Source organism: Lissotriton vulgaris, chromosome 4_1, assembly GCF_964263255.1.
Source record: "Lissotriton vulgaris chromosome 4_1, aLisVul1.2, whole genome shotgun sequence".
Taxonomy (NCBI): Eukaryota; Metazoa; Chordata; class Amphibia; order Caudata; family Salamandridae; genus Lissotriton; species Lissotriton vulgaris.
Window position 1 is genome coordinate 1,778,329,065 of NC_141691.1, and position 13,933 is coordinate 1,778,342,997.

A 13,933-nucleotide genomic window follows, 5' to 3' on the forward strand; every position below is an offset into this window, starting at 1 on the left:
ACAAAAAAGTCAAACTAAAACCTTTAAAACAAAATGAACTGGGTGGGCTCTGTGCCTTTTGTATGACTGAACCGAGATTGCAAGGTCTTAGTTAGTATGTTGTGAAAATATTTTCTTGGGTTCCCTGCTTCCAAGCGAGAGCCTGCATCAGGAAAGCAATCCTGCTTTTCAGACCTAGGGCGTGCAGTGCACTAGGAAACCAAACTACTGGAATGCAGATGTAGGCATGCATGTTTCTCGCTTACATTTCAGCAGCGTGGACATTGGGACTGATCAGGATATGAGACAGTCTACTAAGATCTGACTTTAACACAGCAAAGAGCATATCATTTGAGAGCCCTGTAGGAGTTTCAAGCACATTCAGCTCCCAGCAGTTATCATGGCCTTCCAGGTGGCAGTGGCAACAGAAGAACCAAACGATATTGATGTTCTTACAGCAAGGTCATGCAGCACTGCTACAAGTCCTGAGTTATGCATTTTTGGTGCAAATTCATCTAATTCGTAATTCAGATTTTTTAATAAACCTATTAAAACATGTGAAAAGAACATGCATTGGCATATTCAGGTTTTGCTTGACGTGACAAATAAAAATGATTCATACTCCAATCATACTGTGCAGATTTGTGTTACGATTTTGTATCACATTTTAAGAGTTTGGGATTGAAGAATGTCATTGTTCTGGATGTGACCTCAATGTCTTTCACAAACTACTCTTTGATTCATGCTCTAGATTGTCCACCGACTTTTCTTGCAATTCTTTAGATTCCCTTGGTTTTAGGGCAGCTGCATGATGTGAAATCCCAGGATATTAACACACATGACGAACAAATGATGTCTAACTTATTGTATGTAATTTTTTCCACAGAGGATATATTTCCCTGTAAATCCTGTGGCATTTGGTATCGAAGCGAAAGGAACCTGCAAGCTCATCTCATGTATTACTGCAGCGGGAGGCAGAGAGACAATGGCCAGTTGACAGAGGACAACGAAGAATCTGCTCTACACATTTCCAGTCCATGTCCCTTCCCACAATGCACTAAAAGCTTTTCAAATGCAAGAGCGCTAGAATTGCATCTGAGCACTCACAGTGGTAAGTACAAGACGTCTTTCCATTGATGTCATCATTACAAAGCAAACATCTTTTCAATTTTAATTACGCCAGTGAAATTCGCTCTGTGTCTGAATTTTACTTTATGTAAAACTTGCAATATTTTTCAAAATTTTGCATTTCAGTGCCAGTGCACAACGCTCAAAGTGGTGATATGCATAGCTTAGTTCTCAATAAAATAACGGCACAACATTTATGTAGAGTGGAAATCTTGTTAGTCACAAGATTTATTACAAACACTCAGAGGTGGCTGGCAGGGAACGGGGCGGGGCAGTGGGTGGGGTGGGACATAATATAATTTTTTTTTAAATCACCTCCTCGCGCCACAGCTGCCACCATCTTTCCTCTGTCATTGCCGAAGAGTCAGGAAGCACACAGGCTCCCCTGAGCCAATCACAATGCTGCAATGCAGCACTGTGATTGGTCTGAGTGCCGTGGCTCGACGCTTAAGATGGGTACGGGGGCTTGGGCATGTTCACCACCCTGGCTGTAATGCAGCCTGGGTGGGGAACATGCACATTAATCATGACTGTATGGCCAGCCCAAGACTGCCGGGCAAGGAGTCAGTCCACTCCTACTCCCTTAGCCACACGCCTAACCCTACCCTAACCCAGCCCTGCAGCAACGAAAAATAAAATATAACCTTGTTATTATCATTTTATTTTCCCTTTTCCACTGCTCTGAGAGCAATGGCGCGTTATTCCTCCCCCTTAGCGGAGGAGCCGCCACTGCAAAAACTGTGGAGTTATTATAGGTGTAATCCTATAATTACAAGCCCTGGACTTTATCCACAAGGTGATTATAGTACTGAATATTGTAAATATTCCTTTGCTTCCAGGTGATGCTTTACACTCTTGGACATTTTGGTTTCTAGAGATATAAAGGCATCTGAAATCTTTTGTCTGGGTAACACCACTTACAGAATATTTCCCTTCTGGGTCAGCGTTGACTTCTTTCCTGAACCAGTTCCAGGCCAAATCTTCGGTTATTCATACCAGAACCAGTTCCTGCCCAAATATGCGGTTGTTCACTTCTGAACCAATTCCAACCCCAATCTGCGGTTGTTAATTCATTCGACTGCCCTAAATGGTCTATTACCCTGAACATTCTACCTCTGGCCCTCACAATAATGACTTTTAATACCAAGCAACAACTGCTTTTCATTTTTTTTGTATAGTACTTGCCCCTTTTTGAGTTCATATTGCCCTATAACTGCCCTCGGTACAACAGGAAAATAGAACATCTAATCAGGCACAATATTTGAGGTAAAGTACCCACTTCTTAATATTGTATGGATGTTTCAAATCACCGAGAAGTTCTCAAACCATGACAAGGCATGTGGTCACAGGATGAGTGGCTTTATAAGGTCATAGAACTCTGCGGTCCCTTGAAATATCTTTATCATTGTAAAGTTAGAGTGTATTTTTTAATTAAATTTGTGGGTATTTTAACACACAAATGTTCCTTATACACGCCCTGAAAATAATATTTATTTTTGATATAGCATACTGTGAATGCTTTATAAGCACTATCCACAATAGGATGTAAAACCTACACACTTTAAAACTATTTAACTTGAGAACCTCTTGAGGATGGATGGAAGGCTGACTGGGTCCTATTGGGGTTTGAAAGTGAGATCTGCTGACTATTCGATATTTATAAGCGAGCATTCAACTCCTGAATCATCCTGCAGTGTGTGACTGGCTTATATTCCTGGCAGGAGCATTATTTTATTATCACAGGCACATTTTGATATCCAAATGCACATGAAATAATAAAAATAAAACACACAGCTTTATATGGAAATTAGAGTTAGCAAATATTAAAACAGGCATTGGCAAAAGCAATCAGTCTGGCTTTACCAATTCAATCAGATCACGGCTATTGTTTTTGCAAACACTTTTACAATTGTGCAGGAATTTGCAGAGCTAATAATGGTGGTGACCATCTTGGATGTGTATTATATACCTCTAAGTTGGCCATCAAACTGTGCATAGATGCAACATTATCACCATTTTATGTATAAAATGCATAATGTGCAGCCATTTTGGATTTCTTTTTATATACTTCGAAATGGCTACTAGGTTGGGTCCCCCCTACATTGTATCATTCAATCTGAGGACCACCTAGCAAGTGTATTTTCTATGCTTTAAAGACTGTTTGTAAATGCAACATGGCAGCCACCTTGAAAGTATAGAAAATAACATTTGGACGTTTTACGACATTATAGTTTTTTATACTTCCAAAACAGCCAGCCACATCACTTTGGGGGGAGTGAGGGAAAAAGCAGAAACATGTGCTCCATCTATAAAAAGAGCGAATAAGACAGATGCACAGAGTGAAAGGAGCAGGACATTCACTACTATGGAGTGGAAAATCACAATTGAAAGTAAAACAAAAAGACAAAAAATAAATGTTCCTTGCAGTCAGCTTTGGAACGATACATTCAATCAACCGAAACCAAGAGTGAAACCTAAATGCTCCAGAGGTAGGCCAAACACAAAATAAGGGCGCAAAACCATCAAATCAAGAAGAAAAATTCAAAATAGACAAAGAAGCTGCCCAATTTTGACAAATATAAAGCCCACTCTAAACAGTATAGATATATTGATTACAATGCTCCCTATAACTAGTCCACAAACTTAATATTAGGTAAGAGTACTTAACTTTAATAGTTGAGAGGTTGGGTGCCATGAAGGATGGCATAAAAGCGAGGCTCCATTTCCTACACGGTGGGGTTAAAAATGGTCGAGATGAGTTTCTCTTTTTTGCCTCGCTAACCCACGGAGAGCAAGTGCCAGAAAGGCTGCATCTTTCCCCAAAGAAGTATAGAGAGAGGACAATTGTAGGACATCAACAATATGGGTGCTGTCCTGAAGACATTCAGCTTCTTTCATAATGCCACTGCTTAAGCTGGAAGAGCGCTGTTGCCACCTGAGATGTAAATAAGGCATATAAGTTTGTCATCGCTTTAAGAAGGTCTCAAAGAAGTTGGACGGCAGGAGTCGAGTTATAAGAGCAGTCAATCTGAGGCAAACATTTTAGCAACTTTTCCTATATACCGCAGAATCTTTCATCATGCCAGCAGCCCATAGCATCTGGGCTGAAGAGACTGTGTCTGCATTCTCTTGTAGATATTGATTGAGGTTGGTGCACAGACATTGGGCCCGATTCACAGAACTAAATTAAGACAAAATGCTAAACTTACTACCATTTTCGTATTCACAGAAGGCACTTACTCATTTTGGTATTCACAGAAGACACTTACTCATTTCAGTATTCACAGAAGTTAGGATTCCTAACTTTAGGACTCCTAAATGCCTTCTGTGAATACCGAAAGTCCTAAAGTTAGGATTTTTCTCAATTTAGTAGTAGTAAAGTTAGGACTCCTAACTTTAGGACTCCTAAATGCCTTCGGTGAATACCGAAAGTCTTAAAATTAGGATTTTTCTCAGTTTAGTAGTTGAGAAAAATCCTAATTTTAAGACTTTCGGTATCCACAGAAGGCATTTAGGAGTCCGAAAGTTAGGAGCCCTAACTTTACTACTACTAAATTGAGAAAAATCCCAATTTTAAGACTTTCGGTATTCACAGCAGGCATTTAGGAGTTCTAAAGTTAGGAGTCCTAACTTTACTACTACTAAACTGAGAAAAACCCTAATTTTAAGACTTTCGGTATTCACAGAAGGCATTTAGGAGTCCAAAAGTTAGGATTCCTAACTTTACTACTACTAAACTGAGAAAAATCCTAATTTTGAGACTTTCGTTATTCACAGAAGGCATTTAGGAGTCCAAAAGTTAGGAGTCCTAACTTTCCTACTACTAAATTGAGAAAAATCCTAATTTTAAGACTTTCGGTATTCACAGAATGCATTTAGGAGTCCTAAAGTTAGGAGTCCTAACTTTACTACTACTAAATTGAGAAAAATCCTAACTTTAAGACTTTCGGTATTCACAGAAGGCATTTAAGAGTCCTAAAGTTAGGACTCCTAACTTCTGTGAATACCGAAATGAGTAAGGGCCTTCTGTGAATACCAAAATGGTAGTAAGTTTAGGATTTTGTCTTAAGTTAGTTCTGTGAATCGGGCCCATCGTTTGTCCACAGGGGCTCTGTAGTGAACTAAATTTGTGCGCCAACAAACCATGGGGGGGTTTAAAAAACTACGGTCAAGATCCAAAACCACCATATCATGATCTGATGTACTGTTTAGCGAGATACTTGTTTGTTCCAGGTTATGGGATAATCTTGCAGTCATTAAAGAAAGTCAATGCGATGGCAGATGCCATATATGTGGGACTTGAATTATAGTCCCAGGAGTGGGTTAAATGCTAAGGCTCCACCAGTGTAGGTTATGAATATTATTGGAAAGTATGTGCCTTTCACATGGTTGACGGGCATCAGGGATGCCCAATTTATCTAAGAGTGGCTCCAGTTGTAAATTTAAATTGCCCCCCACCACAATTTTGGTGTTCCCAAATGAATGCAGTAGTCTGGATAAGAGGATAAAGAGGTCATATTTGTCCTCTACTGGTGAATAAATGGAGCCAATGATCAAAGTGTTCTGTCGTATTTTAAGTTTGGCCGAGATATCTACAGAGTGAACATACCCATGTTTGAGCTGCATGTACAACTAATGCCTTGTGCAGAAAGATAGGAACTTCCCTCTTCTTATGGTCTAATGGTGTGGTGGGAGGTGGAGCAGCAGCACCTTGCCAACCAGCATATATTCCAGTACCCACCCATTTCCTGTTGAGTTTAACATGTTCAGTGTCCGTCAGCTGCATTTCTTGAACCAAAGCTATATTGGTGTGTTGTGATTTGAGAAAGGATATTATCTTTTTATGCTCAATGAAATGCATCAAACCATTTACTTTAAGTGACAATATCCATAGTGGATGAAACAGGGTGGTTGGGGCAGTTATCCATGCTGGGTAAGTGTGTGGCTGTAGGAATGAGACTGAAGTGACCAGTGGGGTTGGTGGCTCAAAAGAGGTTGATCTTTGTGACTGTCAATAAAAAGGGAAGAAAAGAGGGAAGGTTCGGGAAGAAAGAAAAGAATAATGAAATGGATTAGAGAGAGGCAGTGTGGTGCCTGTAGGGCCCCAAAACAAAGAATAACACAACGGTGTCCCCTCCAGCACAGTGAAGGGTATTACTCTACCTATCTAACTTTAGTATTGGGATGCAGGCTTATCTGCCTAACGTGGACTATCAGCCCCAATCAGCTGTAGTCTGGTTTATAGACATAACCCCAGTGAAGTGGCCCACTTCCCACCTTTGTCCCAGGCATCAGCAAGAAGCAAACATCAGTCCACACAGACCAGTAGTCCCAAGGAGCTTTACTAGAACCCTGCAGCCCAACAACTCTCCGAAGAAGTTCTGTTTCAAATGCACAGCCCATTGTTTGAATCACTACTTCCTCCAAGGGGCAGCCACAGTGTGACAGCCATTCCCAGGTGGACAACACAACTGGAGTGTGATCATAAGGAAGGAGTTTAGGTCCAGAGGGAGGAGCCTATTCCACCGGGGCTTCAGAGGTGAGCGAGATATGTCTCTCCATGGTCCATTTCTCTTAGATGAGTAAGCCCCTCTACCTATCATCCATGTTTGGGTGATCTTATCCAATGTGCGCCGCTCTGCTGCTTCGTCTGGCTTGTAGCAGGTTCTCAGCCGATCTCAAGCCTGGGGTGAATCTGCAGAGGGAGTGGCAGAGCCGTGAGTGCCCATGTCTGATGCAATGTTCCAGGTCGTCTGGTTTGGTACACTTGCTTGACCTGCCATCGACTTTATGAGCATTACAACTGGTTTCAACAGGCCATAGTGTATGTCACATTTCAGGAGGTGGCGTGAAGCGCTAGGAACTGTTTTGCTGGTGGCTAGTATCCTGGGCAAAGACTGCTGATATGAAGATTTGGTAATTTTTCCCATGATAATCTGAGACGCCTGTTGATGCTACCTTGCATTTCATAGCCCATTTCTCCGACGACCAGTTTTGCAAGCCCTTCAGTCGGGTTTCCACTTCTTGCTGCCTGTGTTGGAAGGAAGGAATGCTGGATTGTAGAGATTGCAACACCAACACTGTTTTAGACACTGCTTCGCTGTTGGAGGAGATGGAAGTTTGAATGTCGGACAGTTCTTGGAGCGGCATCTCCACAACAAGGAAGGATACTGATGAGCTAGCCTGAGCTGGACATCCCTATTACGTCGCAAGATGTGTTTTATAATTAGAGACTGCCTTTGAGGAGAGCAGTTGGCTAGTGGCCTTCTGTTTAGACATATGCAAAGGAGGGCCTTGGCCGCGGCTGATCTCAGCAATGCACGGGGGCAGTTAGGGTCAGAACCAAAGAGTCACCTGATGGCAAGGCAGGAAAACGTGGCACACAGTTGACGTCTGTTCTGCAGGAGTAGAAAGATATCAGAGTGCCCTGAGTTAGTCAGTGACTGGCACTTTATGTAGGGGAGATGTCACAGTAGCAGGTAGCTCCAAGGGCTTGGTTATGGTGTGCGACCCCAAAGTCATTAAGGCTTTTCTATGATCCGTGGTCCCAAAGTCATCGTCCCTCCAGAAACGCGGTCCTCAGTGTGCACTGGTCACCCAACAAGAGTGCCCAGCCAATACAGGGAGTAGAGTGAGGGATGAGCCTTTCTGTCACCAAGTAGGCATAGGCATGAGGTCTCCTGTCTTTTCCTCTATGAAGGAGGAAGCGTGCAGTGTCTTCAGTAAAGATGGCTGCCTTTGCAATCCAAAGCGGTTCTACCTGCATTCCAAGGATAGGTGGAGAGATTCTTGCCCACACTCAAGATGGCACCCAGTGCAGAAGATACAATCCTTTTTGTATGTCAATGTCTGTTTCTGTGGCTCCTGGCCGGCTCTAGTGCAGGTAGGCAGGTGATGGGAAGAGAGGGAGAACAGGGTTAATGTGGGTGGGGCCATGCTCCTCTTGCACGACTCACCTCCGGTCACGATCACCAGCCCGATGCGAGGGACATTCACTGTTCCGGGCCCCCTCGTAAATGAGCATGATAAGAGGCGTCAATCGAGGGGGGAATGGCGAGTGCTCACACCGATCAGCTGTTCACGGGCCTTGCACAGCTGAAACCACCTGAATTCTGGAAGTCTGCCATCTGCATTACTCATGCACTGCTCATCCATTGGGTTAGAGTTTATTAAAAATTGTAGGACCAAAGCGGCAATCTAGACTGGTGTCTCCTTCAATCCTCTGTCCTGATGATGCCCCTTTTCTGATTCATTTGGCATTGTGGGTGAAAACGTCTGCAACTTCCAAATGTGGACTATTTTTTACGTAATTATTGATCAAGACACTCATAGTACGAATGTCATTAGTAACATCATACTTTCCCTGTCAGACACATGTATATAGTATTGTATATAAGCAATAGCACACTTTTTTTCAGTGAATTACTTTTCACTGCATCATCACCCAATAAGAGCACCTGCATTTAAGTTGTCATTTAATCGTACTTGACCTTCAAAACTGTGATTTGTTCTAAGGAAAATAAACGTAATAAATGCATAAGTAATATTCACTTGTAAGACGTGTTCCATAAAAAAGGATTGCTGTTGAAGTCAATAGCTACACTTTCTCCATAAGTACCATTTGTGTTTTTAATCATTGACGGGTCCCTTGGCATCTCCCGTGGCCCAGCTGACTCGGCCCAGGACAACCTCACCTCTGCCAACTGATTGGACCGGGCAGTCAGTTGGACCAAGGGAGATGCCCATGATTTAGATTTTTTAATCTGTTTTTCTGATCCAAATATGGTATGTGAAACCTAGAACACACATATGTGGTTGATACAGACACAATACATCAGCAAAAAATAGTATAACAACCTGTTTGTTTTAAACAGTGGCTCCTTCTACAATGTAAATGTCTCTAAGCACTATAAATAACAGGCGTACAGTTACCCAATTAATGAGGGTAAAATTAAATAGTCTTATGTCTGTCTACAAAGTAGAACGATTTAGTAAAAAAGCATACTTATTTCTATGTTTATTATGCATAGTGTTGACATTTTACATGTAGGCAGTTCACAATGCTAGCCTTTGGTGTGCAGAAAATCCCATTTTCAATGCTTCTCCAAAGTGTTGGTCAAGCAGAGAGCTTTTAGCTTTTAGGTGGCCGGAGACACCTGAAATACCAATGAGGAATATTATCATCATGGGGATCTCAGATTAGTTAATCGAAGGTAAGTAGTAACCGTGTAGTTTGGTTCAAAATTAAGTTAATATTGTAACCAGAAGACTCCCATCTTACCACTCCATGTCGGGCAATACAGTGGTATATTACCTAACTACTATTAAAGTCCACTTGCCGAGGTCAACTAGCCACTTAGAACAAATTGTTGCAGTCTCAGATATTAGTGATGAGTATTATTTTAATGGATGGTGTACCCAATTCCTTATTTGATTACATGCCTTCCTTTTCAAAATAAATATGTGTGTATTATGATTGCTTGCTCTTAAGAAGGTTGTCAATATGTTTCAGTATGCATTTTTTACTCAAATCGCATGCCTTCGTCAGACGTCACTCGCTCCTTTCATAATTTGACCAAATTAAAATAATCTTCAAGTGATATAAGTAAGTAGGGTACAATATTGCAAAGATGTTTGATTCTTAATGTACTGATGACAGACAAAAACAAATATGTACATATCCCTTCGTCAGGATTTTCTTTTGATAAACCCTGCTCCCATCCAGGCTGCCTCACATATAATCTGGTTTCTCTTCTTACACACATATGTTTCAATACATCTATTTTGTTTATTTTAGATTAACAGTACATGAAAGCAACCTGAAGTATCAAATGTTGCTGAAAGTTTCTTTCCATGAATGAAATTCTCTGTAATGCTATCTCAGTAAACCCCCATTATGGAAACATATTTCATACCTGAATAACATGAACATGTGTTTACCATGTTTAGTAAATTCACACTTGCCATATGTTTTCTAACGGTTTATATATCTTGTAGCGTGCACTGATAACGTGTTTCTGTTTATTATTTTTTAGGGGTGAAATTAGAAGAATTCCTGTCTCCTGGTGCCAGTCTGAAATGCACAGTCTGCAACTACACAGCAGACTCAGTGATCAACTTTCATCAGCACCTGTTCTCACATCTTACTCAAGCAGCTTTCAGATGCAACCAGTGCCATTTTGGCTTCCAGACTCAAAGAGAGCTCTTGCAGCACCAAGAACTCCATGTCCCTGGCAGCAAACTACAAAGAGAAAGTGACATTGAACACTCTCCAAGTGGTAATGAGGAGACTTTGCAGCAGACAACAGACATGCTGAACAGAAGCGAAGGCCACCAGAGCCAAAAGAATGCTCAGAGCAAGGATGCGGCATCTGACACAGAGCTCGAAAAATGTGAGAAGAAACCACAGCCTTTCCTGCAGTCTGCCACAAACAAACAAGGTTTTTCATTCACAAAAATAAAATCTGAGCCATCGAGCCCTAGGCTGGCCTCATCTCCCGTCCAGCCCAACATGGGGCCATCTTTCACCATGGGTCCTTTCCTTTCTCAATTTGCTTTTCCTCAGGACATCACAGTAGTCCCGCAAGCATCGGAAATCTTAGCAAAGATGTCAGAACTGGTACACCGGCGACTAAGGCATGGAAGCAGCAACTACCCTCCTGTCATTTACAGCCCGCTCATGCCAAAAGGAGCTACTTGCTTTGAGTGCAATATAACTTTCAACAATCTAGATAACTATTTGGTGCATAAAAAACATTACTGCAGCAGCCGATGGCAACAGATGAAGTCCCCAGATTTCTCTAATGTATCAGAAAAAATGTCTGAAGCTGTAAGCCCCAGTAATGCCCAAAATTCGATCAGCATTCTTACGGCGCCTGCTCACTCATCTGATTCCGAGTCTCAGCTCCTGCCTGCACCCTGCATTAACTCTGCCACTGTCTTGGATATGATTGCCTCAAGTAATAAGAATCATGAGAAGGATTTTGCTGCACAGGTCAAGAAGCTGACAGCTGTCAACAGCGAAGAGAAGATGAATGGGAAACCATCTGACGTGAAGAGCCCGAGTGTGCCTCCCCAAGAAGGGGACAACTGTGACCCCAACAAGACGACATGCGAAGCCTGCAATATAACTTTTAGTCGGCATGAAACTTTTATGGTCCACAAACAATATTACTGTGCCACACGCCATGATCCACCGCTAAAGAGATCCACATCCAACAAAGTGCCTGCCATGCAGAGAACTATGCGCACTCGCAAAAGGAGAAAAATGTACGAGATGTGCCTCCCCGAGGTAGATCAGAGACCACAATTGAACCAACAGAGGTTCCTTCAAGTCACTAGCCTTGCCAATCCATGCACATCCTCTCAGGATTCCTCAGACAGTCTTGGAGACTGCTATCATGCTAGGTGCGACATCTTCACAGGCATGGCCCAGAAACACCAGGAAGCTCCCCTCACCGTCAACAAATGTGTTCCAGCTTCGAAGTGTGATGCTTCCCACGTCACCGCTTCCTGCCTGGAAATTGACGCGCCCATAGACCTCAGTAAAAAGTGTTTATCCCAGTCCGAGAGGACCTCCGCTTCTCCCAAAAGACTTCTAGACTACCATGAGTGCACTGTGTGCAAGATCAGTTTTAACAAGGTGGAGAACTATCTGGCCCACAAACAGAATTTTTGCCCAGTCACTGCACATCAACGTGGGGATTTAGCAAATCTTGACAGCAAGGTATTCCCTAATCCAGAAAGTGAACGGAGTAGCCCTGAGTCGAGTTATGAAAGGAACATCATAAAATGTGAGAAAAACGGAATCTTAAAACAGCCGTCGCCCAACAACAACATATTTTCATCGCACTTAGCAACTCTGCAAGGACTAAAAGTATTTAACGACGCAGCCCAGCTCATTGCTGCAAAAGAAGAAAACAAAGGTATGTTGCATCCACAATGCTTTTACCCAGGAGCAATAAAGAAAGCGAAAGGAGTAGACCAGCTGTCGCCATACTATGGAATCAAACCAAGTGATTATGTGTCTGGCTCCCTTGTCATCCCCACTGCAGAAATAGATCAAAACACACACTTAGGAACTGAATCTCCCAAAGTCCACCCCCCTTTGAATGGATGTGCTGTCCCGAAGAAAGAGTCCCTGCCCCTGCTCCCAAAAAACAGGAGCATGGTGATAGTGAATGGTGGACTGAAGCCAGAGGAGAGAGCCACAGCCAATGCCCATCAGGAAAACATTTCCCAGAGTCCTCAGCAGGAAGATGGCGTTAAGTCTCCATCTTGGAACTCTGACAATCCGATAGCGACCAATGAAAATGTCTCCCCTGCTACGCCTTCAGCCGAGGAACAACTGTCCAGCACAGCAAAAAGTGTGAACGGTTCCACGCAGGCGCCAACGAGCGGCAAATATTGCCGCCTTTGTGACATCCAGTTCAACAACCTTTCAAACTTTATAACTCACAAGAAGTTTTATTGTTCCTCACACGCAGCAGAACATGTTAAATGAACAATGTCATCCCCGTGAATACTGTTGTGTGGGGTGTGGTTTTGTGCCGCGTGAAGTTGTGAGGAAAGCTGCTTGAATTCCATCTGGACACAATCAGGAGATCATTTGTTTTACTGACTTTAAGACTTGAAGTGTGAATTCATGATACAGTTCATTAGTAAAAGTGTATCAATGGTGCCATGAAAAACACATTAACTTATTTTACCAGCAGTATTCATAGCTGTGGTTATGTTATTTTTTTATTTAAAAACTTTATATTAAAGTCATTTGTAATGTTATTGTATAGTTATCGTGTAGCACATATGGTTTGCACTGTACAGTAGACTTTAAAAAACCCAGTTACAGACAAACAAAAAGTGGTTTTAGAAATAGCTTCAAAAGCAATTGTGTATCCTAATTTCTCTTATAAGCTGTTGTAAATATACTGTATGTATATGCTAAAATATAACTTGCAAATAATATTTCCAATGTGTAAAATATGCCTTAAAATTGCATTTTTATAAATAAAAACCCAGGCTAAATTTGCACTTTATATTTTAGCAGATACCTTGATCTTTAGGCTTTGCATTTGTATGTCGCTGTTGGTTCCCAGTCCATTTCCTCAATCTTAAAACATGTATGTCATAGCAAGATGAAAAATCTTCCCTTGTATAGTACTCGTATTTTCTTTTGCAATGCATCTTTGTGTCACTTTTTAAATATTTGCTGTTAGATGCAATACTTTATAAGGAACAAAAAAAACTACTGGAAGCAGTATTGTCAGGAATGAGGCCAAGGCAATCACTTTTATCCTTCGAAGAATAGAGCCTAAATCTAAACCCTAAACTCAATGCTGCAAATATGAATCAAATTCAAATGTATAATATATTTACAGAAATATGTGTAGCAATACTGCCACTGGTTATCACAGAATAATGTTCTACTTCTGATAGGAAAGAAATTCTCAACAGATGTTGTTACTATGCATGTATATGGATGGAATAAAATTCCTGATCGTTGGAGAAACTTGAAAGTACTTTTTTCAAGCTAGTTATTTCAACATACACAAAATATATAAATTTAACATTGTAGAATTATGATAAGGAAGTGTGTATCTGCAAAAGAAACAGCATAGATGAAAGTCATTAAAAGGTCAGGAAACAAGAATCTGTATTGGTGTGGCATGAGAAAATTCACAAACCTTGAAGCATGAAACCTATGCACACCTCACTCTGAAAAATGGAAGACAAGGTGCCAAAAGGCCCCATGGGAAGTGAATGAAATTGGGGTACAGGTTGGGGGGTGGAGGAAATCATTCTCAACCAGCAACCACAGTTCGTCTCA

General features: G+C 41.6%; 1 protein-coding gene across 1 annotated transcript in view; it reads left to right on the top strand.

Annotated features, from left to right (window-relative positions):
• The window catches only part of ZFPM2 (zinc finger protein, FOG family member 2), a 604,418-nt gene extending 590,806 nt beyond the window's left edge, over positions 1-13,612 (top strand). The window contains exons 7-8 of the mRNA XM_086966105.1: positions 866-1,090; positions 10,143-13,612. Coding sequence (XP_086822231.1) covers positions 866-1,090; positions 10,143-12,610 — 2,693 coding nt within the window. The 3' untranslated portion in view covers positions 12,611-13,612. The remainder of the gene's footprint in view (positions 1-865; positions 1,091-10,142) is intronic.
• The last annotated feature ends 321 nt before the right edge of the window (positions 13,613-13,933 follow it).